At 40.4% G+C, this 26933-nt stretch overlaps 1 protein-coding gene across 3 annotated transcripts in view; it reads left to right on the top strand.

The window, feature by feature from the left end:
• Positions 1–26933, top strand: part of LOC108044489 (homeobox protein homothorax) — a 108821-nt gene that overhangs the window by 42134 nt on the left and 39754 nt on the right. For 2 of the 3 annotated variants that reach the window (XM_044459156.1, XM_044459155.1), the window contains exons 7-8: positions 12397–12520; positions 26819–26866. In XM_044459156.1, the coding sequence (XP_044315091.1) occupies positions 12397–12520; positions 26819–26866 (172 nt within the window). The remainder of the gene's footprint in view (positions 1–12396; positions 12521–26818; positions 26867–26933) is intronic. The other variant, XM_044459157.1, reaches the window with a different exon arrangement.

The raw sequence follows: 26933 nt of genomic DNA, 5'->3' as shown, positions 1-26933 counted from the left end.
TCGTTAACATGGTGGTCGTTGCTGTGTTTGTGTTGTTGCAGCCTTTTTGTGGTCAGCGCAAAAATTATGAAAAATCTCAAAAAGAGCAGAGAGACGCTTTTTTTCTGGCTTTTGGCCATGGCCTTTGTATGATTTCTTTCTGGCTTCACTTCGATTTCGAATTTTTCGTATTTTAAAATTGTATTTTTAGTGTCAGCTCCAAAAACTCCGTTTCCCCTTTGCCCCCCGCCCCCCCCCTGCAAAGCACAAGGCCAGACATAAAATTAAAAAGACACACAAAGCGATCAAGAAGCAGCAGTAACAGCACAAAAGATGCATCTCCCGCTGCGACCCGAAAAGAATCGAAAAATAATAATAATAAAGTAAGGAACTCTGAACGCAAACCGAACAAAAGTCTGCATTGAACAAACTCACAAGCATTCGAACAAATCATAAAAAAAACATAAACACAAAAAATATATAATTTAAGCAATCATTAAGCAGAAATATGTGCGCAAAAAATAAATTAGGAATCAAGTGAACCACCTTTTAATGAAAATAAAAATAATAAAAAACACATAATAAAGAGCTAATTAAAATCAAATAATTAAGAAACCCATTTGCAAGGAAATACGAATGCAAGGCAATATTTCAGTAATACAAAGAAAACCATTTGGTGGAAATTCAAGTGCGATTAACCTAGATGCTTTTAAAATAAATTTCAAAGTAACTTGTAATGGACCATTAAAAACTAAAGAAATTGCCAGTTAAGGAAAATAAGAGAGAATAAATGCAATTCATTATTTAATGACCCAATTCAGGAATAAATTTAAAGCTAAATGAAAGTAAAGTGAATATAATAAACAGAAAGATCTAAAATTAATGGCAAATTAAATTTAAAGCAAAGAGCAATGTAAATAGGAATTGGCAGAAAATACCACTGAGATGTGGTCGTTAAATTTAGGAGACAAATCCCCCAATGCGAGAAGTATGCACACGAAAATGATCGAGCATTTAACACGGTCGAGATTCCGATACGGATTCAGATGCCGATGCAGAATCGGGATCGAGATCGAGATCGGGGCAGCCACGCCATATTGCATTCGCCATAGAGTGGGGATCGATGGGGCTATATGGCGGGGATATATCGGGGATATGGCGGGGAATCTGTGGCAATACAAACACTTTGCACTCAACACCCATTTAGCTAGGCCGCCTGGCCGATGATGATGATGATGATGTGGCCGCCAGCCGCCAACAGAATTGTTTACAATACAAAAAAAAAAAACAAGAAAAAACGAAAAGAAATGAAATGAAATAGAAAAGAGGGAGATGAAAAACCAAAGAGCGCGGAAAAGTGGGGGAAATTTTGCGATCGATTGCAGCGGGCAAAGGAAAAGTGTGAGCAACCGCAGCGGCCGCGAAGAGAACTGTAAACTATTTACAGCCTAGCAGGCTCAATGATTGTTTTGCTTGGGCTTGTTGCTGGTTTTATACAATAAAATTTATTTGATTTCTTTACGCCGCTTTCATGCCTCAGTATTTTCCTTCAATTTTCCCCAGCACTTTCGAACGTGAACGCTTCGCTGAGAAGCGGGAAAATGCAGCACAGGGAAAATGCAGGGAAAACGACGGACGGATAGTGATGATGATGACGCCAACTTTGGACTGGCGGCGGTCGCTTCGCTTTTATAAAAATAAATTGTTCGCAGACGTAATGATGCGAAAGCAATTGAGAATTCTATATATGCAACTGTCTGTATGTCTGCATGTCCCACTGTATGTGGCCGTGTTGTTGCATCTGTGTGCCTGCATTTGTTTGTTGTTTGTTGGAATGCGTAGAATTTCAATTGACTGTGGGCAGAACGAGTGAGCTAGAGAGAGGCAATAGAAAGACTCACTTACACTAGGCAAAAATACGCCCAAATCAAGTGTATGATCTTGGGAAGATCACACGAATACCCAGATTGATCGGATATTGGGAAATATAATGATCTTATGATCGGAAATCTGTTTTATAACAACTATTTTGCGGTATATAAATATAATGGACTTTAGAGCTAAATGAATATGCTGCATAATAAAATCATTAATACTAGATAACTATTGTTGAAGAATTTCGACATCAAGAACACGATCGCCTACTATTCAGGTTGCAAAGTAATAGCCAACGGCCATTTAAAAACTTGGAATATGCATAAGGAAATCTAATAGATAATAATGTTAAGAAAGAAAGGTCAAATTCTGTGAACCAGTGTAATCTACATCTGAGATTACAGTTTTTCTGTAAGTGCAGGCTTAGTTAGAACCCGTCCAAAGTCAAATCTCCGCCCGACAACCTTTGCCACCTCAATCTCGGTCCGGCAATCGCCAGCCCACAGTGATCCTCGCATCGTGATCTCTTCCTTATCAACAGTGGACCATCGATAATGATTATTTTGACAGGCAACTGACACGACGACCAAGTGATCACCCTCTCCATTTTTTATTCCCCCGATTTGCCCAGTGTTGGCTAACGATCAACAAACGCAGCTGGATCCGAGATTCGGATCTTTCAGTTGATTGCTCGTTTTTTGGGAATCTAGTTTTAGGGATGGCCGACACGCCCCGAAGAACAGCGAAAAAACCTCAAAAAAAAAGTTAATTGTTGTGTGCCAGCTACCCCCTGCTAAGTATAGTAGTAGTATCGGGTGAAAGAAAGAGAACGCTATAGATATAGAGTCGAGGAATCAGAACTGAGAATTGAGAACCCATCCTGGGCATCCTTGAAATGCGCCTGCGTGGATTTCGGTACAGTCTGGCGGAGTTAATCCGATTTGTTGCGCCCCCTAACCGAAAAGTCCGGACGAGGGTGAGTTATGCGGCGGTCCTGTGATTGATTGCCTGATTTTGTCAGGGATTCGGGGTGGTTTCCGCACCGCACACAACCCTCCATTCCCAAATCACACAGTCCGTCGCGACGTTCCGAAGTGAAATTGTTTGAAAACGCATTTAATTGCATCTCATTGCCATCTGACTCCTGCCAGTTTCCATCTCGTTTTGGTAGGTGAAAATTTGATTAAGAGAAAGGGGATCGGAGACTTCATTCAGGCTGGCCAACATTTTAATTATGGCAATTACAAATTGCAATGGCAAGCGCAGAAATTGCAAAAATCACGCATTTTATTGATTTTTAATTGCAACTCGTTGCATACCAAAGACAACGTCTGGAGGATCGTTGCAGGAATAAAAACAACAACAACAAAAAAAGGAAAAATAAAGGAAAGGAGATCCGGAGACATGGGCATTTGTTGTCTTTAATTATGTTGTTGATTGCCCGACGTCCGTCCGTCTTGGCCCGTCATTCTGGCCATTTAGGTGCGAACAACTAGCTGCCTCTCTGTTGCACAGCCACACCAGTTAGTCAAGTTAAGTTGTCATAATTTTTGTCGTTCAACAACACCTGCAGAGTGTGCACACGTACACGTATATCGTATATATAAGCCACTCTCGAGGGCCAAGTCGGAGTCGCAGAGCGCGCCAAATGCCGCAAATAACTCAGTTAATATAATTAAGTTTTGCACGAAATGTGCAGCAGAAATATGTGAAAAATGCCACGCAATCTCCACACTAAAAACAATGGCAAAAACAACACGGCCAGGCCTTTGGGGCAGAATGAAACGAAAGTTTATGAACTTGTCCAAGTGTATATTAGTGTGTTGTTCTGCTGTTTTTTTGTGTGTAATGGCTGCCCCAATGACTTTGCGTATATGTGCATGCAAATGACGTAATGACAATGTGGGTAGCACCAGGATTTATTAACTTGGCAAGAGTTCAGAACCCCAAGAACCCAAAAAAAAATCGACCAACTAACGTTAGTAGTTCAAGACAATAGGGGAAAAATAAAAAAGGAATTTAAAGGTGTCCCTTTTTACCTTATTATTGTATAATAAATACATTATAACCTATTTTCTATGAACTGTATTTCATATAAATCTTAATCAATCTAAACTTCTAGAAATTTATAAGCTTAAACAATACATTTTTATTTAATTAAGAAAGAGCAAAAGCCTGTGACTTTAGTACAACCATTTAAATAACTTTGTTTTTTACAAATATTGTTGAATATCACTCGCTTTGTCTATCACTCACTTTTCATACCTCTACAACAGAGTGCCATATGATTTTCCAGCGTAATTTAATTACGTTTTATAATCGGCTTACCGGCAGAGTAAAAGAGCGAACGTCTGGCACCTGTTTTCCACCAAATGGGAAATCAAATTTCATGCCAGCCAGCCAAAGCCAAAACATTTGCATACAAATCAGAGCCCAGCAACCCTTCAAATGCCCAGACACCAGATACAAGCCACCCAAATGAAAAAAGCACAGCCTTCTAATGATATTTTGATGTTGTCTCGATGGGTCTTCAATGGGTGTTGGTGCTTTTGGTGCTTCTGCTGCCGTTGGAAACCCGCAAAATGCGTGTTTTAAATCCAATTTAGACATTATCTAATTTAGGGCATCTCCGACTGCTGACTGCTGACTCTGCTGACTGACTCGAGTCGCTTGGGGCTCTCGCTTTATGCAAATCTATGGAAATTTCATTATCGCACACCCCTTTTCTCGGTCTGAAAACTTTTTTCCCTTAGCATCCCATCTCATACCCGTCTAAATGCTGTAAAAGGCGCCAAAAGATGTAATAAACTCATTTAAACTCATCGCTACCGTTGGACTGCGCTTTTTCCGGGAGTTTGGGTAATGAAATTTTTGTTAGAGCATCTTTTGCCCAACCATGATAATATGCAAATGGCCAGGCCCAGTGGGACGTCCCCATCTACCACATACCACTCCTCCAAAACAAAAAAAAAAATACCACTTTCCGACTAAAGTGAATCTCGGGCAGCGTTTCGTGTTGCAATAATCAAATTTTCTAATTTTTATGGCCCTCTGTGGGGCTGACAAACGGCGAGTAATGGCCAAAAAGTGAGGCTCACGACCAGGTCTAATTGATTTGGCAGTGGCCGGCATGATTCAACCTTAAGTACTCTTTTTCTGGAGAGGCTTTTCGGGGGAACTGGGATCGGGGATGGAAATGGAATGGAATGGGAATGTGGCTGGGAGTCGAGGGGCGGAACTTGTGCCTCGTCATGGCCATGGCGACGTCGTCTTCCAGTCTGCTGCTCGCACTGGCCATGATGCGACACTTTTGGCCAGGCTTTTAAAGAGTCGACCGCCCCTCTATTCAAAAGACTATCTCAAGCGGGGGAAAAAAGAATGAAATAATACGGAGAACTCAAAAGCGCCGTGCTGAAGTTCGCGGCAAAGATGACTAGGCTAAAATTCAAAACAAGAGTGTTTGGATCGCATTCAGATGAGGATTTCAGAGCACTCAGAAAAAGTGTATATGTTAAATTAAACAATTTTTAATTTTTCTTCAAAAATTCCGAAATTAAAACTTTATCCAGGATCTAACTACAAAATTTAATTTTAACTCCAGAAATTTATAAAATTGCTTAATTGTAATTAAAATTTTAAGTCCTAGACAAAAATATTGGATCTGTTATTATTATAAAAATGATTTTAAAATAATATTAAGAGGCTAAGTAATGAACAATGAGAAAAATGTTTTTGGGAATGTCAAACAGTGATTTATTATTTATGAAACCAGCTTAGTTTGTGCTATGTTCCTAAAATATATTGTACATTTTAAAATCGCCTTTTCTCAGTGTAATTCTCTCCTATTGAAGGGGCGAAAAGGGAAAGGGGAAGTTTATTTGGAATGCGTAGCTCGCGCGAATCTTTGATCTACATTTGAGTCACTCTGGGCCATTTATCAGTGTGTTCATATCAATAATACTGTATGAATTTCGTATTATGCTGCCTGGTGGAGTGACTGGGCATTTTTGGATGCCCCACCACCACATTTTTTGAGGCATGACTCGCCAGACAGCGACAAATCCTTGTAATGCCTCGTCTCTGGGCATGTTTCCTCTAGTCGGGCTAATTTCAGCTGTCAGCTTATCGGCCGGGCCGAAAGGAACAAGCCGGCGATAAGTTGGCCAGGCCAACACCTTCGGTCTTGCCAAATGCAATCTATGAAATCTCTCGCTTGCGAAATGAAAATGTTTGCTTTCGAGGTTCGGAGCTGGTGGCTTTGGGTATTTGCTTTCTGTCGGGGGATTTGCGTTAGCCGCTGACAGGGAAATGTCCACGAAGTGTCCGATTTGGGATCGGGATCCTGGCTGGCCTGGTCCCATGTCTTGGCTAATCTCTGGGCCAGGTTGTCGTCTCTATCGGCCTGCGGAATCTATTTGACACTGTCTGGGGTCTTGGGTTTTCAGTTTTCGGCTTTCGGTCCCGGTGTCGTTGTCTTTCCGTTGGATTTTCGTCTGTCCCGGGAGACTTTTTAGCACGCCACAAAAAAAGGGGGGTAACAACAACAACAACAACGAAAAAATAAGGAAAAAATCGGGGAAATGCGGGAAAGGGGGGCGTGACAGTTTACATGAAATTACTTTGCATACACATGCATCAAATTAATTACACGATTAATGTTCTCACATGCAAGCCAGTCTGCAAGTCTCTTATGCAAATCTATTTCTCGCGATCATTGCAGCATTTGCATGTTGCTATCTTGATATCTTTTGCCGGCAAGAAAATGATTCCATTGCCTTTCGTGATTTCCCCCGTTTCATCCCCAGGAATTTGTGTTGGAATTGTGTGAAACATGCCATTTGAATAATTATCTTATTTGCATGGCAGCCACAGCGAGAAATGCACTCAAGTGCAAATTAAAAGAGGAAAAAAAAAGCTAAAACGGGGAAAAAAAAATCTACAAACTAGAGTCCAAAGTTCTGGAGCCCCATCCCCATTCCCATTCCCATTCCCATCTCCCTTTCTCCGACTGGTTAATCTCGGGCTGTGCGAGCGAAAAGTTCAAATTGATAGCTCCCAGATTTGTGGAGCAGATAAACCCGATCTGTGCGAAATGCAAAATCGCGTGCAGCTCCATTTGCTCCATTTCCGCCGGGTCTTTCCTCTCCATTCCCTGGATGTGGATGTGGATGTGGATTTGGATGTAGATGTAGATGTGTTTTTCCCCTGTTTATTTTCGGGCCTGCAGTTTTAACGTTTCCACTGCTCCCACTGTTTGTGTAACATAATAACAAAGGCAAACAAATGATAAGTTTGATAGAGTCACAATTGCGCGCCACCGCTCGCCTTATCTATTTATTATTTTACCTTACTTATTCTTGACTTCTTCGTGTTTACTTGATTCTGGAGTAGTTTTCAGGTAGCTTCTGAATTTTTATTATCAAAATACTAATTTCATTGTTTGCACAAGATTTCCAAATTTTTTTCTTTCTGTTAAGTGTACGTTGCCTGCTTCAATTTGGCTGTTATCAGCCTATAAATATTTAATCACAGACCAGTACTTTTGGGCATTCATTCGTTCATGCCTTATTGTTATTCTGGGTTTCACTTTGTTGGCTGCTGATAGCGGAGCATAGGAAGCCAAGATTTTGGTTAGATAATGGTCACAAGGGAGCTGCACCATGGCGTATGAGTAATGTCCGCTTTAGTATCTATGAAGTTGATTTCTTTTTCTTTGGTTTAGTTTAATTATGTCAAGTGTTTCGACATGAAATTAAAATGTTGCTCCTCAAGTTGGTATTAAACTGAAAAATTAATTTGTCGTTGTCTGCTGATGTCTATTCGAATTCTTTAGATATGATAGCAGCCTAAAATGTGTGTAATTATTGGTGTTAAATTAAAATACTGATAGCCGATGACTTAGGAGCTGATTACCGTAGAATTATGTTAAAATGTTTAATTTGGTGAAACAGATTGAAATTTTCTCCATAATACCTTTAATTTTGCTAAACTTCAAGCAAACTTTAACCATGTTAAACCCTTTTGTCTGACTGTGTGTGCACATTAATTGTGTGTAATTAACTTGCCATTTGATTGAAATTATACCTCACACACACATTCATTCATATGTGGAAAGTTCTTAGAGAAGCAATTTGCCTGCCAAAAGTGATGGTTCCAGAGGAGAGAAAAGGGGGAAACGATTTCAGTCAGCCATATTGAATTGTTCGGGCTGTTGCAAGGAGTTTTGCACCTCCATCGGCCTTAATTAAAAATTCAACCCCCCAAACAAAATGGCTCACACACATGAACATTTTACAACTTGAGCAAATTTGAAAAACAATTAAATGCCATGCGCGCAATTAAATACACAAAAGGTGGCAACAGCAAAAGTGGGTGTAGGTGGGTGGGGAAAGCAGGGAAAACGGGGGAAAAAGTGGAAAAGGGTGGAGCCCAACCACGGTTGAAGCAGCTGCTGCTGCTCAAGTGGCACACACTTACACACACTTGGTGTGGGGGTGGTTATATACCGTTAATTAAGCAGCCTGCTAACAGAAACCCAACGCCAAAGTGTCTTCAGCCCTAGAATTCCGGCTGGAGGGCCTGGCTAAAACCAAAAACCTAAACCAAAACCAAAACAACAAACATGACACAAACAGACAAACAAAAGCTTTTGTTGCCCCAGAACAACGGCAAATCCATCAAAACAAACAGCCAGGAGGGATTGTTCCGAGGATTGGGGTTCGGGCTCAACTTCCACTCCACTCGCTGCCACTCACTTTTCCACATCGAGCATTTCCCATCTCCTGAAAATCCTGCGAAACCAGAAACCGCACGGAAAAACTTTCATTCGCAGCGGCCGTGTAAAAAGGATTTAATTATTTGCTCTAAGGATATGCTCATCGAAATGGGGGAGAGAATTTGTTCCTGAGTGTTTGTCGACAAATAGAAAAAATATGTTTCACGTCCACTTGGCAGGACGTTCGGTAAACAAAATCAAACCAAATAACAGGACAAGCTTACACAGAGGAAAAATATAAGTGAAAGTAGTTGTCAGTCTGAACATTAAAAGTAATTTATTTTGCTTGATAATTGTTTGTTATACAGCATTATAATGAAATACATTTTATAATAAGCTCTAACTCAAAAGGGTTTATGGTCACACTTATCAATTTCATAAATAAGTCTGAACAGGTGCATTAATCAATCAAAAATATGGAAATCTTATAGATAAAGCGAAATAATTTTTAGTAAAATGGTATTCAATATTTTAAAATTGAATCTAGTTTTCTTTTCTGTGTATAATTACTTCTGTTATTTTTGTAAATCCGTTTCCCAGCTTAGCTGTAGTTTGTATTTTTAATTGTGAAATGAGCCCGAAGCGTAGGCCTAATCCCAGACTCAAACTCAGATTCGGAATCGAAGTTAGCCGCGGGTTAGTCTTCGACTTACCCCCTGGAACCCTCTGCCGATTGTCAATTGCAGGATATACGCCGCCGGGCAATTACGCCAGGATTGAAAAGGGAGGGAAATCTCTGCGAGTGCCACGCCCATTTCGAAAGGGAAAAACTTCCCACGCACCAAAAACTGAGTTACGAACCGTAATTTGATTGTTTTGCTTTAGTTTTCGGGGGACTAAAGTTCGAGAGGGTCGGGTTCCAAAACTGTTGATTGTAGTGATTAACCGGCAAGGAGCTGTGACAGAGATTTTTACCAAATTACAGGGCTCTATGAAAATTGCATGTTTTGACTTTTGGGTGGAACGCAGCACGACACGCGTCGATATTTGTTCGACGCCGCCCCTCCCACTAGCAATTATCGCCCGCAGCTGAGCCGACTTAGCCAAGTCACTTGGAAAGTTCTCAGACTGACCGCAAGCAAAACTTCTCGCCAACGTAATGAAGTGAGCGAAGCCCAAAACAATTGAGCAAAGTTCTTCTGTACTTCAGTAATTTGTATGATGCACGGTGGAAAAAAGAGTGATCAAAATGGGTCATTGGTTTTGATGTGAATGGGGACAATTAATTAAAAGTAAGCTGTGTTTGCATGGTCACACTGCGCCATTTTGCCTTAAACGGTGTGGCCAAGCTAAAAGAGTAATCAAAGTAATACAAAATCAGAGTTTCACAATTAAAATGAAAAATATTGATATTAAAATTAAGCAATTAAATGCTTCTGTCAGTATATATAGATTTCAATTTAATCAGAATCTTAAAATAGAAAACATATTCAAGTTGAGAAAACAAACTTAAGCTTCTAAATCCCCCAAATGTAATCTAACGCCTTATTCTCAGTGTAAACTTTGATGGTTTCGGTCGTAACTTTTTTTATGACTCACTTGGCCCTAGAAATTTGCGGTTGCTGTCTCGACCGCCCATCTACACTTGCGCTCACCCAATTGTCGCTGCTCCACTCCAGATATCATCAAAAATTTAGCAAGACGAGCGGGCGGAGGTGGAGGGCATTAAATAAATAATTTAGCTCCGCCAGGTAAACGAAAATTGTTTCTTGATCATTTTAATGCACCCAAAGGGCCGCTCCCCAACGAAAGAAAAAAAACTTTTCACGATGAGGGAGCATTACGTGACGTGGAAATGGAATTGGGGTTAGATGGGTGAACCCCCTCGTTTCGCTTTCATTAATATTAAAAGCAGTCCCCACAGCATTGGACGCTCATCATTTGAATAAAAACTGATATTTGTTAATAATTGTCGCAGGACATGCGAAAGGAATTCGATAGCTTAATTTGTGGAGCGAGCCGTTGGCTAATTGAAAATGTAATTAAAGCACGCATCGATGGCTCGATGTCTCGGTGTCTCGATGTCCCGATGTCTCAATGCCTCTTCAAGGAGCACGCCTGGCATTTTGGCCAACACTCGGGCGTGTTCCGAGCTCTCAGCTCCCAGTAACCGGAGACACCTTCACAGGGCTCAAAGGCCGCCAAAATAATATGGTAAAAAAATGAAATAGAACTCCGGCAAAGTGTGCGGCAAGTGTGAAAGATGCGAGCAAGTCCAGAAGACTTGGCCCAGACCGTCAAGCCTATCAAATTTCCTCGACTCATTGGGAAAGCTGTTGTTTTTTTTTCTTTCTCTCTTAGCCAACTCTTTTTTTTATGGCCATTTTATTTGATTTCGGCTGGCTAATTAAATAGTTTCGTTTTCGGCCAGCGGTCAGTCTAAAGTTGTTGTGCTTTGTCTTTGTTTATAAGCCATTAAAGCAACGACAATTGCTACAATTGCAGGCGTTTCCAGCGGCTTTATCGCGTCCGTTTATGGTGGAAATTGTTTATGCGGCTATCAAGAGACACCTTATGGCTCATAAAGTGGAGGGATGGGATTGGATTGGAGTGTTTAAAATGCAGACGGCGTTGTCTAATTATTAATAGATTTGCGGCTGCGAGTGTGTTTGAAATGGAAAGTAGGCAAAAAGCAGGAACTAATCCATTGGAACTTGGCCAAGTCGCTGTATCTAACCAAAACGGTGGATTATCTTTTGTATGACTGTCCTAATCCCCCCAGTTCAATACTCCCTCAGCTATTCTAACAAATCAAATTTCGGCCATAACAATTATACGCAAACAAGCCACAAATTGTCTATAGCAGGGCGCTATTAATATGCGATTTAACAAATATTTAGCGAAAACACATTCAGCGTGTGCCCCGAATTCGAAATGAACCTAAAAAACGACGAAATACACTTATTTATTGTATTCGAAAGTCAAGAATTTTTACGAGCTTGGGAAAATAATAATTTTATGGCTAAAAATTGTAGCTTGCACGTGCACGAAATTAATGCGAATCGTTTTGTATATTTGTTATTAGCAGAATTTAAATTGCTCTTCGATCGATTTCGATCGCTGCGGTCGCTGAATACCTGGGACATTGACATTTTTGGTTTCTGCATAAGTTTTTCCCGGTTTTGTTGTTTTTTTTTTCTTTTTAACAATGTTTAATATGCCATCGTTGTCGCTGGCTTGTTGTCCATTGCCGATGACGATGTTGATGATGATGGAGATGGAGACGAGTTGATTCTACTCCTAGTTAGAAGACGGCCAGATCGCCAGAGCCAGTCGCTGCATATTAATTTGATAACTTATATATATATCTAGCTATATATTTATTTCTGCACACGATGTTGTCTCGTTCGGTTTGGTTTGGTTTGGCTCCGTTTTGTATTTTGCTCTAGGCCTAGGCCACGACAATCTTGAACATTTGTTTGTCCACAATATGGCCAGGCCATGGCACTTTTGACAACTTGACAGTCGTGCAGACAGGCTGAGGGGTCTGGTGGAGCGGGGGAAGGGGAAAGGGGAGTTATAGCCGGGCCAGGAGGCGGAAGAATCCGGACAAGTCGGACTGACACTGTCTGCCTTTGGCATTGGCCATGGCCATAACGTCTGGAGCTCATTTAATGGCCAGGCGTGTCAATTTAAAGCGACATTTATAACCAATTTGTAATCAATTCTAACAATCAGCTAACGCATGCCCCTCACTCACTCTCCTCTCTCTCTCTATTTCGTCTTGAATTTATTTATTTATATTTTATATCTGCTCTTGTTTTCAGCGGCCGCCGAGCTCATCGCTGTCCTACGGCGGCGCAATGAACGATGACGCCCGATCGCCGGGCGCTGGTAGTACTCCCGGTCCACTGTCACAGCAGCCACCTGCCCTAGATACATCAGACCCTGGTAAGTCCTTTCTAAATTAATCACAAACAAAGATTAGGCTTTAAGAAAGGATACTAGCATTTTTATACCCGTTACTCGTAGAGTAAAAGGGTATATTGTATTCGTGCAAAAGTATGTAACAGCTAGAAGGAAGCGTTTCCGACCCTATAAAGTATATATATTCTTGATCAGGGTCACTAGCCGAGTCGATATAGCCATGTCCGTCTGTCCGTCTGTCTGTCCGTCTGTCTGTCCGTCTGTCTGTCCGTCTGTCTGTCCGTCTGTCTGTCCGTCCGTATGAACGCTGAGATCTCGGAAACTATAAAAGCTAGAAGATTGGCATTTGTATGCAGATTCTAGGAGTTCCTACGCACCAAGTTTGTTTCAAAAGGTTCACCCCCTTAAACGCCCACAATCGCTAATATACGATTTTAAAAATTAAATATTTCGGAAAAGAAAACAGTTTTATTGTGTTTATCAATACCTATCGAAATGTAGAAGAAATTTTTCAAATCGGACCATTCGTTAAAAAGTTATGCGTGATCAAAGTTTCTATCTCCATCTCCCTCGCACTCCTTATACCTGAGTAACGGGTATCTGATAGTCGGGGCACCCGACTATATCGTTCTCTCTTGTTTTTAATGCAAACTTCAGGCCTTATTGCAAATGTGATGAGTTCCTGAAGATTAGTTTGAGTTACCTTTCTCAGAGAACTTACATTTTATTTGTAAACTAAGAGTTGGAAATTATTAAGTCATTAAAAAGGAGTTTATAATAGAGTCGCTTAAAAAACTATATTTTTTTCAGTTTTACAGAATTCGATTTAGTTACAGAATAGATGCAACCAACCAAATAACAGTTTAAGATTATAAAATCCGTTAAAATGAATATTTCATATATGGCTTATTATACTCCGAAATTTTTGAAGTCTTAAAAGCCAGGTTTCCAAGAATATTAGAACACGGCCAAACTTAAGCTGATTTTAGCCAGTTTCGATCGGCTTAATCCCTATTGAATGTGTTACACACTTCACACCTCTTGAGGCGGCTGTCTCCCTCTTTTGATTATGTTGTTTGCCTCAGTTTCAAGTGCCGCCAAAGCTTTTCGAACAAGCTCGCAGCGTAATCGTACAACAACTTGACAAAAGAGTAACAACAACTGAGGCAACAACCACGGCAAGTGCAGCAACAACACCACACATGAGCAACAACATTTGCTAGGGACAGCCCTCAGATCTTCGGTTTTGAGGCCCTAGACTGCCTGTCTTGGAGATCTGGAACCTGGAATACTCGGCTGCTCGGAGCTGTGGACTCGCCACTCCAAACTCCACTTCAGCCTGCAACTTGAAAAGAGTTTTATGTGTATTTTTTTTAGTATTTTCCCCGCACTCGTTGTTGCTTTTTCAATATTTTTTCGAGTGCGACTGACTTTGCACTTGGCGCTTCTTTTTGAAGATCTCGTGCTGGCAGGCGGCAACGGGGAGAGTCAGGTGAATTATTTATGGTGATAGGCAAAAATAATATTTTGTTTTTTTTTTGTTGCTTTTTTTATTTCCTCAGAGAGCGCAAGTGCGTTGTTTTACCCTTTGTTTGTGTGGCGGCAGCGGAAAAAACAAAAGCCCTGGCCAAAACAGCACTCGAAAAAGACACTCTGGAGCCACTCGTTGAATGCTCTCCAAAAAAAAAGGAGAAAAAAACGAAGATTGAGTGGGGGGCTCCAAGGTGATAATGCAGTTTCATTGCTTGAAGAATTTGTGCACAGAAAAAAATATATTTAATCAATTTAGGAGCAAAGAATCCATAATAACAAAGAAAGTGAATGTACCTTTTTAAGTCCAATTTAAATATGAATTTCTATTATAGTGCTTACAGTATTAAGCATTAGTTTTTGTTAACTAAAAATATTTGATAGCCCCTAGTTGTTTGCTGTGTAGAAGAAAGGCAGGGGGTTTGAAGAGGGTTTTGAGAAGCAGGAGGCGTTCCGCAGCCAATCCATTGACGTTGACGTCAAATTCGAAAAACTTTAAAGCGCGCCGAACAGCAACTTTAACGATTGTGTGCGAGTTTCGCCGATGTCTATATACATATAGCTTTTTTTATGTGGTCGTGTGTGCGCGCCATTTTGATTGATTTATCTACACGTCGCCTGACTTTGTAGACAAATTAAATTTCGGCATAGTTCAAGTTGTGCACTCTGCGGAGCACTCAATGGAAATTATCTACAGTTGAATAATTTCTACCAGCGCGCAAAATTTTCATGTTAATTTTGTGCGGCAGCTTCTTCTTGTTTTTCCAGCGATAAGAAAATGGCCAGCCCCTCCTCCTCTATCCTCCCTCTAACCCCCCTTTGCCACTCTGCTGGTTGTCTGTGGGAAATTTGCGTCGCGTATTTCGGGCGTAGCAAATAGATATTTTCCACATTTTAAGTAGACAAGGCAACGGAGGGCGGAATGCGGTTGCCAAAGAATATATTCTCCGAGCTGCAGAAATTCCACTGCAAAAGAATGGAGGGAAAGGGAATATTTTTCTGTCGTAATTTTATGCACGAATTCGTAAAATGTTATTCAAATGGAAAATGTGATTTTTATCAATTTTGACAGGAATTTCATGCCCCAGCCGAGAGCACAAAGAAAAGGAAGAGAGAGAAAAAGAAGAGTGCTCAGTGCACAAGGATGCGCGTCCTGAAATTTCCATGAATTGTGCGAGAGGTCACGGCAGTAGGGGAATGTCTCCCTAGACCTTAAAGACATTTAAGGTGTATAATTATATATGTGGAGAAAACCTAAGCGATAGATTTCCCCTTAAAAACAGGCAACTCCAACTGACAGCCGCAGAAGTCAGATTAACAGACCCCGTAATTATGTATCACCCTCATCAACTTCAGCCAGACTTCAATTAAAAAATATCTCAGGATGACGAGCTAATGCCTCGTTAAAGAGCCAAAGATACTCAAATTTAAAGCCCAATCTGTTTATTTACACGGCAACTCGTCAAGTGTCGCGCTTAAATGCAAATCAAAACGAGATCAGTCCGGGGGTCAGGGGAATAAAATTGGAAACGAAAATAAACAGAAGCGGCGGGCGGTCGGCGGCGGGTCGTTGGGTCGTTGGGCAACCCCTTGATTTTCCCTACCCTCCGCCACCGCTGACATTGATTGAAAATGCTGCGTGACGTAAATTAACTTTTATGGGGGTTGGGTCGAAAAGTGCGTGTTATCCTTTCCGCTCGGGAAGTTCGTCAAGCCGCAAGACCCACACAATTGCCAATTGTTACAGTTTTAAAACATTCTTTGCCAAAGGCAAAGAGGGGAGGGATGTTATGTGTGGCAGCTTGTTTTTGTCACTGCGGCATTTAAATCCTACCCGTCCATCCGACCTTGTGTGAAGTGCACTTTTTTTTTCCCCCGGCTAAGGCGATTATCTTTGGCCGCTCTGTTGTTCTAGCTTATTTACATTGATCAAATGTTTTACAGCGACAAGAGAAATAACAATAACAGGAAGCTCTAACTCTGTTTGTTATCTTACCACGCACAATTAGACAATTTCCATTTGTGTTTCTCCGTTTTGTGCCCTCAGCGTTGACAGTTTTTCTCAGGCATTTCACCCAGTCGCCTTGGGAGTTTTCTGAGTCTTTTGTGATGTGAAAGCATTTTCCTCACTTTTGCTTCACTTACCCCGCCCTCTTTTAAGTGTATTGTCTGTTTTGGGTTGGGAAAGGAAGTGAACACGCTTCGAGGTTCTCTTGGATTCCTCATGCAAATTTTAGGGAATAAGAGCCATATTTTTCACAAATCAAAAAAAAGGTTTTATAAATCTTAAAGAATATTTAATTACCATATATTGGATTTTTCCTTTCAAAGCCCTATCAAATTGTAAATGTCCTCAATCACTCAAAATGTTTTCCACATAAATGACACTCCCTTCGATATTCATATGCAACCCAATAATACTTCACACCTAACCAGCATTTGCTGATCCATCTTTTTATCGTTCCCACAACTTTTTAACTCTTTTGTCAAAACGCTGACACGAATTTCCCAAAGCAGACGGCGATCGACAAAAAAATGAAATTAAAATTTTACGCATTAACGAAACCTTTGTATGGACTGGCAGAAATTGCCCATATCTGTTCGGGGGTATCTCTTTGGAATAATAGGAATAGGAATACGAATCGGAATCCCTAACCCCTAGAATCCTGCAAAACGTGCCAGACCAGCTGCTGCACGTTTGGGATTCCGCTCGGGTTGATTCGCACTCGCACTCGTAAAAATTGAAACAGAAATGCGATGTTTCATAATGAGGAGTGGGAAAAAAAAAACATCAATGTCGGGGGACCAGGACCAAGGAGAGCTTATGTAACATTACGTCAAACGGCACAAAAGGCAATACATCTTCATCCCCTAAAAAGCGACAGACCGGCCGGGACTTGTTCTTATTTTACAATGAAAATTTACGAACTGACTGTTGCTTTTTTTTTCCGTACACATTATCATATTTCTGGCCCGACACGCCAATGAATAGAATGCGCATCGAATTTCCCGGCAGTCGGTTGGGATCTTCCCGGGGTAACCCTCACATCAACGGAATCATCAACACCAGCATTGGGAGTTCCTGAAATTTCTGTTTGCATTTTCTGGGAGGATGAGGCGGAAGGTCGCCGGGAGTTGACAAACAAGCAACACCAAAAAGTCTTCGAGGGTTGCTCAAAACTCCCGAACAAAATGCAAGCTTCCGTGCCGTCTCTTTCGCCCCTGGTATAGCCGTCTCTTTCGCTGGGAATCGCGTTTCATGGGTGGTCGCTTTTGACTTGAAATTTGTCTAGCTTTACACTTATCGCCGTAATATAGTTATGGATCTGCCACACTGGCGGTCGCATAAATTAGACACAGCCGGACGAACACTCAAACCATCTAGTGATAAGTCCGCGAAAAAGAGATGGCAACTCCGATTCAGAGAGAGAGGGAGAGAGAATGCTATGTAGATAAGTATTTTTTTAATTTCTGTCCCTGCTTTAACCTCAATGCTATTCATTCTCAAGGAAACATTAAAAGCCATGTACTCCCGACTTTTATTATTCATTATTTTCACATTCATTTCGGTCTGTCTTTCAACTGCATCCGAGAAAGAGACGGGCATATGGCAAGGAGAAAGAGAGGGCGCGATGGTGGCGTGCCATTAATAGAGCTATCAAGTGCCGTATGCTGCTGATGACAGTGGCGGAGCTTATCAAGCTGCCAGTTTTGCAGTTTTGCAGTTTAAAACTGCATTTCTCAACACACAAATCACAAATCACTGCGCGGCATGCAATCTCTCACACAAATCATTTCATTTTTGCCCGACGAAGCCAAGTGTCATTAGCGTCACACGTCGCGATCCCAATCCCGATCTGACTGAATTCCCCCCCATATACCTCTCCTGGTGCCAAGTGTTTATTAGTACCAAGCATTTATCAGCAATTATAATTATACGGCTCTCTTCTGCCGCTCAAGTGTGTGTGAGCTGTGAGCCCTGACGACCTCTCATTTTCGCTGAAACCAGAATCAATGACATACGCCGGAGATAGCAACGAAATCCGGAGGGGACACAGAGAAAAATCGGGAATTCTTCTATTGAAATTATCATATTAAAGTTGCACATCATAGACTTTATAAATCGAGAAGCGACTAATTTTCTTCAATAAACCTTCTTATATATTTTCGTACTTCCTAAGATTCAAAAACTTCAAACCTTATATGCCATCAAGAAAAATATCAAAAATAAGCTTTGAAAAAAAATTTCAAAATATTTTAAATACCCTTAACAAATTACAAAATATTTCTCTGTATAGTGGACATATTTTCAACGACTCCACTGTATGCTAAATGCTTTTTAAATGCCCAGCCAGGCAAATTAAGCAGCTCGAGTTTTGGGCAGGCTAGCCAGCAACCTCTCGACCGGCCACGCCCACCTCTGGAATTATCCACCGCCCTTTTCAGAGTCCTTGTTTCCGTTTTGTTCGCTTGGAAAACAAAGCTTCAGAAGCAACTAAAATATTACAGGGAAAGAAAATAAAACAAAATGATTGACTTAAATTTGTATGAAGAGAAATTTAAGAAATCTCTTAAATTTGTTTAGATTTTTCCATTGCTTTTAATAGTTGATATAAAAAAAATATTTCATGAATTCCACAATTTTCTTTGAAGCGGCATTAAGATCATTAGCTATTACGAAGAACAATAAACCTTTTGGGCAAACAATATCCATTTGCTATATTTGAATTATTTCTTGTGTACCATTCCTTGCGCCCACTGACCGCAAAGGGCGTGGCAGCAGCTCCTCCCCCATCACCCCCCGCCCCTTTTGCCCGAACAAACATTCAATGACAAATTATGCGCCTTGTGGCTGAGTGATGGGCGTGGTCGGTGGTTCTGTTCACCTGACCAACTTGGCCCTCTCTCTGTTTTGTTATGCCACCTACTAACTTAACTTAACTAACGAACCGACCCCGCCCCCTCCACCGTCTACCAAGAAACCGCCCACCTGGTTGGAGCGTGTCGAGGGCGTTTTGTGAGGAAATTTTGACATTTTGTAATGCGTTCTCCGCTGCCCTCGAAAAACAAGAAATTATCTAGCGTCAACAGGAGGAAAATTGTACACAAAATGGTAAAGAAAATTGTATGGAAAATTGTGGTAAATATACGTATATTTATATATACATTTTCTGGCCCAGCGGAATGGAAATTGTAGGTTAGACTAATGATAAACGACATTAGCAAAGGGGAAAATGAAAATGAAAATGAGAGGGAAACGGACTCCTTGGCGATGCAAATGGGCTGATAAAGTGTTGATCACGAGGGCAAGGAACCAAAGATGATCATTGAACTGTCTGCAAATTTGAGTCACATCGCCGACAATTGTCTCCAGTTTGCGGAATAAAATAAGAATCAGCACAAAGAAGGCGAAATGCGGAATTTCTGGGGCTTGTAAGAACCCCAACCCCCAAACCCTCCTCCCCCTCAACCACACCCACTGCACCGAGATGTATACACATGTGTCTTGTGCTAAATTTAAACAACTTTTTCGCCCGGCCATATAACGCTTTCAATGGAAAAATATCTTTTGTAGCGCCAAATGGCGCCGTGGCACAAAAGTTCCATTTCGCCTGGCGTTTTCATACTTATACGTTTTTCTTTTGGTTTTTGCAAAACCATTCGTTTGCTGGCTCTTCAAATATTCATTGAGTTTGACTAAAAGGCCCCGGCAACCCACTGCCATTTCATTAGCCCGCCGAAGTTGGCCCAAACATATGGGGCAGACAGCCGGAGAAATGGGGAGCGAACCGGAGCTCCTCTTCACATTTAAATGCGCACATAATTTCTAATTTGTGCGTCTAATTTATGGTCTCCGAGTGGCAGCGAGAGACCCCAAAAACTTAGCACAACAAACTTGCCAATTTAACGGGCGCCCAACCAGAAAAAGTGAAGTAAAATAAAAGAAAAGCGAGTAGTAGTAGAGTTGAGTGGAGTAGAGCGAACTGAAGTGAAAGCAGGCGGCAAAAAGTTTTCCTCATTTCGCACTTGTACGCCAGAAATAAGAAATAAATAAAGCCATTTCTTCTAATATACAAAAAGCCTCGAATGAGAAAATTACTTTTTTATAAGGAAACCCACAGAACACCTCCCACCTCACCCGGAAAAAGAGAAAGTAACCACCCACACCCGTCGCACTGGGCCACACCTTGATGTACAGGGTGGGTGGGTGGTGGTGTACGAGTACATTGCCAAACATTGCCTAATTTGGAATTGCCTATGAAATGTGCATTAGAATAACTAGAATCTACTACCGAAGTGTCACCCTTCGCAAAACGAAAAACTCCCCAAAAAGGTGTGTAATAAAAATAAATGTCTGTCGTTTGTTTATATCAGGCAGGCGGCAATTTCTTGCCCGGAAAAGTTGCGTATTATTTTCCGTCTGAGTCTGCGAAGCAAAACCCTTTGCAAACACCTGGTGTGTGTGGTCCACTAAGGAAAAAACTAAAAAGGAAAAAAAAGTGTGGGGAGGGAAACACGCACGTTGATTGCTCAAAGGGCAAAAAATCGAACTAAATTTTACGACATAAACATAAATTTTATGACAGCCCAGAAAGAGTAAACGCCCGAGTCGGGAAACCGGGAAAAGGAAATCAATTTTATGCGCTCTGGCCAGAAGTAAGAACAACAAATATGGGGCCTCATCAAAGCTGGGGGAGCAGAGATCTATAAAATCTATGTGAGAACTATTAAAAAGTCGTAAAAAGAGAACTATGAAGGGGTGCGATGAGGAGTTGGGCATTTTGTGGGTGAGTGTGTTTTTACGGGCGGCCTTTGGCTGTCGTAAAGTCGCCAATGGAGATTTATTTCTGGCTTATCGCCTGGGAAATGGCGTAAAAACAATCGGACCGAGCGGCATTAATAATGCCATTACAAGTGTAATGTAATAATTGTCCTTGGTCATCACGGCGGGTCTGCAATTAGGTCGCCTTTCGAGTTCCATTGCATTATTCGTGTTGGCTTGTATATATTTTGTTTCATTTTTTTTTTTTCTGTTTTCGGGCCCTAATGTAAACGCATTTAAACGCAATTACTTTTCACCCAACGTGTGTGCGTTTGTTGTCTTTTCTCTGCTGGCCAACACGTACCAAAGCCATTTCTGTGGCTCTTCGGCTGATGATGATGATTGCCGGCGTCGCTTCGAGTGTCGTCATAAAGATCTTTTATCAAAACGTTAATGGATTGACTCATACAGGCCGCTCTCCATATCTGTTGTGCACGGGGAAAAATAATTAAACAATGGTTAATATGAAGCCTTGTGGCAGAACTATTCTTTAATTGATTTTTGGACTCCAAAAACCAATTCGTTGTAACCCAAAATCCCTATTAGATCAAATCGAGTGAGTAAAAATCTTATTTAAGTTATAAGTGATTAATTTATAGTAAAATCAATTTAAGCCACATTTTTTTACTGTGTATTCTTGCGTGCACTTCTGTGTGCATAGAGTTTACACGTGTCTGTTGGCCGAGTTTTGGGACAATTGCAGCGGCCTCGGGTCTTTGGCTCGTGTAATATATAATGGGAAGTTAATGAAATGCTTCACTTCCCCCGCCCCGCTTATCTGCGTTGAAACTATTATTAATTATAGGCGCACCCTAATTTGCTGGCCTACCAGCTATCATTTGGAGTCCCCAAAGTCGTCAGAATGTGCTGAAAGCCTATATTAATTGCATTTTAATGAAACAGAGACAGGAAAGTTTCCGGCCCCGGGGTAAACCCTTTTTCTAGGGAATCTAGATCTTTAATAAGATCCTAACGGCCCGATACGAGCCTAGCTGTTAATGATATGGTAAATGCCGACTCCTTGGAGAGTTCGCAGCGGCATGTTGTTAAAAAGATTAACCAGCCTTCAAATGGCACTATGTGTCTATCGCTGGTTGGCTTTTATTGGTCGGACCACAAATGAAATTAAATATTCGCAGCGGTGGAAAAAAGTGCATTAAAAAATGTGAGGCTCTGCGGTTGGCGCATTTGTTGTTTTCGTTGCATTATCAGGCGCCATGACAAGAAAAAATACACGAAAAAAGGCAACAAATAAATAAAACATGCATGTGGAGGGGCTTATATGGCACATCTGTCTCTCTCTGTGTGTGTAGGTGCATTGTTGCTGATAAAAAATTCATTAATTCATATACAAAATGCAATTAAGCGCAGTGGCTGCCACAATAAAAGCACGAAATCAGTGATGACCAACTAAAAAAATGAAGTGCAAAAGCTGCGAGTTGTCGATAGTTTGCATACCCTCATTAGATCGATTTATGGGTATTTATTTATTTAAACTATCTGTACCAATAACCAACGCACACTTCATAAAAATATATGGTGTACCAAAAAATATTCCAAATAATTATTATGATAATGGCTAATCAACCAAATATCTCAGCCATGAGATTTAAATAGTTGATAACAAAATACACTTTCACCCAACATGCAAACAGTCTATCCTATTCCAGGGTATCAAAGAGAAAAATGCTGCATAAATAAAATAGTAGGCGGTGGGGGGAGGGGCACCGGTGGATAACAGCAAACGCAGCAGTTAAATTAACAAATTGCATGCATATTTTAATAAAATAAATATTTTAATAAGATTAAACTATAATGCAGCCAAATGTCAAAGCCGCGCGCTGCACATTCCCCAGCGGATAACAGAGAAAGAAATTTGAATAAAAAACTGATTGCTCTGTTTTATATTTTTTGTATGCTGTTGTTTAATTTATGCGGTTTTCAATTACCTTTTGATATGAATTAATGACCGGCATACAATGCATAATCCTGGGGCACAATATAACACACACTCCGCTCAGCTCACATAATTTAATTAAACATTTTGTGGCAGGTGGGTGGTGTGGACTGTAGGTGGCCTATCATGTTGCACTTGTCTCTATCCGTCCGATCCCCATTCCATTTGCCTTTCTTTTGCCAATAGCTTTGTGTTGCATGTTGCTGCTGCTGCATTGCTGCATTCCAGCAACAACTGCAACCGGCAACAACAACTGCGCCAAGAGCAACAACATTCTTTTGTTGCTCGCTGGGGCAGCAAAATTTCATGCCTGTGTAAACTATTTGTCGACAATTTTGTCTGCTACAAAAGTCCGCATGCCACAAGACCAGACCATACCCCATAGACCAAGGCCCCAAGACCAGGCATTTCCCATCCAGAGGAGAATCGAGTGGAGCGGCATGGATGGTGCGACCAAAGCGTTGAAGCGCGCGCCGCCGGCACGAACACGCTCAGCCTTTTGGCCCTGGCCAATTGCCGCTCTAATGACTCCGCTCCTGAGTGCCGTCCGAGCCCCAAACTCCCTGCCAATCAAGTGCAACTCTTCGAGGCGCATGCAAAGTACATAAACAATGATGCAAATCAATGGATGCACTTAAGCAAAATGGGATGCGCAAAAAGGAGAATGAAAACTTAAAAACATAATACGTTTTATCTGTCAAACCAACATAACAGATAGTTTTTGTAAGACTCTATATATGTACATTACCCAAATAAAAAATAATTGTTATAGTACATTTTCATAGTTGTGAGAAAATTGAAATATATAATTTAATGGTATACTAAAGGAACATCTTAAGGAAAATAAATTACAAACTTTTCATTGATCCATTGGTACTTAACAATATTGTAAATTTATGAAGAGTTTCCCAATAACAAAAGCTCTAAAGTTCATTTATGGACTTTGCTACTATTCCTGAAACTTTTTTATGACAATTGAAAGTTAATTTACAAATATTGATGGTTTTAAAATAGCATACTGCTCTAAATAGTGTCGAGTTACCAAAGTGCTTTTGAACAACAGTTTATGTAAGATTTTCTAAATGCCATTTCAATTTTTTCTCAATGTAATACTATCAGTCTAGAGGCAAGGATTCGGCGGAGGTTACCCTCCTTATCGGCAATGAAAAGTTTGGCGCGTTTAAAGTAAGTTTACGTGTAGCACGGCAAAGTGCATTGATAAGGAGTGCACCCCCGTCCCCCTGTTCCCTCCGCCCTTTCTTTGCCTTTTGCTGATTAGTCGATCAATGTTCGGTCTGAACGGAATCAAGCTTTTAAATATGCAAAAAGGAGAGGTGAAAAAAGTGAACAAAAAATATACATACTGCGGCATTAAGAGCTCTTAAGAGCAGCGACTTCGAACCAGTTTTTGGACCCTCTTCCCGCCCTTTCCCCACTTTTTCCCTTGGCCAACGCCATTATGGCTCATTATCGCCCCGAGCAACACAACATCTTACATTATGCTGATGAGTTTTTTGGCCATTCTAATAGGAAAAGGCCTCGGCTAATTTATAAATATCTAGAGGAAAAAATACAAAAAAAAAATAAAACAAAACAAAATGAGAGGGAAAAGGGAAAAGCACCACCGCCTCTTTGGTGGTTTGTTCATTAAACGACTGCCACGCCCACCAATGGCTGTTCATTAATTGTTGACAATGATTACCTGGGCCAACGGAAGACGAGAAACGAAGCACAACGAAACGAAACGAATCGAAATGAAATGAAACTAAGGCAAAAACCAAGTCTCGAGGCGAATGCAATTTCAATTTTCAACGACAGGTGATAAATAAATCGAAACGCAACGAATTGAAAGCAGCAGCGGTGGCATCGGCAATCGATTCGTTGCGTTGCGAATGAAATTGCGCCATATTTGGGCGTTATTTGTGGCCCGACTCCTCGACTTTCCGACTTTCCGACTCTCCGGGTGGAAAAGGGAGGAGGCCGCTGCCCCAGGACAGAGGTAGTAAACCAGCCCAAACGGGGACTCCAGAAGAGGAGTCTTCTGAAGCCACCTCAAGACTCAAAGTCCAAGTCCAAGTCCGAAACTGAGACAGCGACTGAGACTGAGACTGAGGCGTTGGCAATGAGCGTCGAAGGCATTTAATTGCCACCGCGGCATTTTGACGTCTACACATCAGGGAGAAGGGATACACTGAGGAAAATATTTATAATAAAATTGTAAAAAACGCTGAAAATGACCATTTCATGAAATGGCGGACAATCTGTTATAATTTTAGGTAGAGTATGAAAGTAATACCATTAGGATATCCATATAACTCAAATCCAATTGGATGGAAGGTAATATGTGTTGATATAATTGTGGTATCTTTATTTATACTTATAACTTGTTTGCTCTAGTTAAAGGTGTATATATATACTTAAATAAAACTTTTTTCAATGTGTTGAAAATTATATATTTTATTCTTTTTTACTTGCACAACGAAAGAGACGGAAACCGAACAAATGACAGAGACAGGGACAGAAGAAGGCTTTTTCGAAAAGGTGTTTTGTCGCCAGTCCGCCAATGCTACCTCCAATTGAGTGCGAATTGGCATTTCATTTGGCGCATTTGGCATTTTCGGGGCGCGTTGATCATTTAGCCGTGTTTAGTGTCCGTCGTTGTTGCGCTTTTTAATTTCGTTTTGTGATCAGCACAGAAACAACAACAGCAACAAAAAAGAGAAACAGAGCCACAACAACAAAATGATTTAAGATGTTCGACTGTCAGTGGTGACAACATTGACAGTAAAATTATTTCTACGCGCTGCAGAAGGTTAATTATCGTTGATTTATTTACAACAACCAAAAAACCAAACTCCAGCTGGGTCATAAAAATAAAATTAAAATTAAACTTACAAGCCTTTTACTACAAACGGAAATAGGGAAGAAGTCGTTGTGAAATCAAGCTTTTAAGGATTAACTGGTTTTGACTAACAAAAAAAATTCGAAATGACTGCAAATGCTTATGGCCTTAAAATATCCATAAAATGTCACAATGAAATCACTTTAAAAAAAATAAAAAAAAAAATTTATTAATTTATTGAAATAAAATGCGTGCAAATAAAATGCGGCAAAAAAGATAAAACACGGCAAACTGAAGAGAGAAAAAATGTACCATGACAGCCATAAATAATTAACAATACAAAAAGAGATGAAGCAGCAGAAGAGGATTCTGCGTTAATTTGCATTTTTGTTTTATGATAACAAAAGCGAAAAAATAAGCGAAAAAGTTCAACAATTTCAGCAGGAACAAACATGGCAAACCGCAGGCAAAATTAAAACACGAGCACAATGTAAAAATATTAAATTAACATTAACAGGGAAATGAAAGCGGTTAGCGTGGGTGAGATTTCTACGTGTGTATGCGCTTGTCAAAGTGAATTTAAAATAATTATTGTACATTATGCGCCGCAATGCGTATTAAATTAAATGCTGCACAATAATAAAATTAATCAAGCACCAAGCCAAAAAAAATATGTGTGCATATAGAATATAACGAGGCAGAAAAACCAAAATTTGCACAAAGGTAGCAAACAATAGGCAAACAAAAACTATATCGTTCAATACCAGCAACAATGAAATGCATGTAATTAAGCGTTTTAATGCCTCATTTATGGAAAAAGAGGAAGAAGAGTGAGAAAACATGAACAGGAAAATATCTGCATTTTTAATACCTCACATAAAAGTTATATACCTGTTCGTTATGTTTACTGATTTTGATTACATTGAACGGCAAGCAACTATATTTTGTTTAGTTTAGAGATTTTAAGAGTCTTTGAACATAGTGTTAAGTCAGAGAAGCATTTTTAATAGTTATACATGTCCATGTTCAACTTACTTACAGGGTAAAAATACAACTTAATAACATAATTTATGGTTAATCACAAATTACAATATATTGACAATTAGTGTTATGCATGAGGACAGCTATAATTGAAATTAATTCCCGTATCCCACTCTCTTCTCGTTGCAGATGGTAAGTTCTTATCATCACTCAATCCTTCAGAACTAACATATGATGGTAAGTCACATTCCACATTAAGCCATTTAACACATCTATATCTAGTCCGTAAGTTTAAGATATAGTA

Source organism: Drosophila rhopaloa, unplaced genomic scaffold (genome assembly GCF_018152115.1).
Source record: "Drosophila rhopaloa isolate 14029-0021.01 unplaced genomic scaffold, ASM1815211v1 contig_178, whole genome shotgun sequence".
NCBI lineage: Eukaryota > Metazoa > Arthropoda > Insecta > Diptera > Drosophilidae > Drosophila > Drosophila rhopaloa.
Note: the sequence above shows the minus strand (reverse complement) of the source record. Positions and strands in the feature narration are given on the sequence as shown.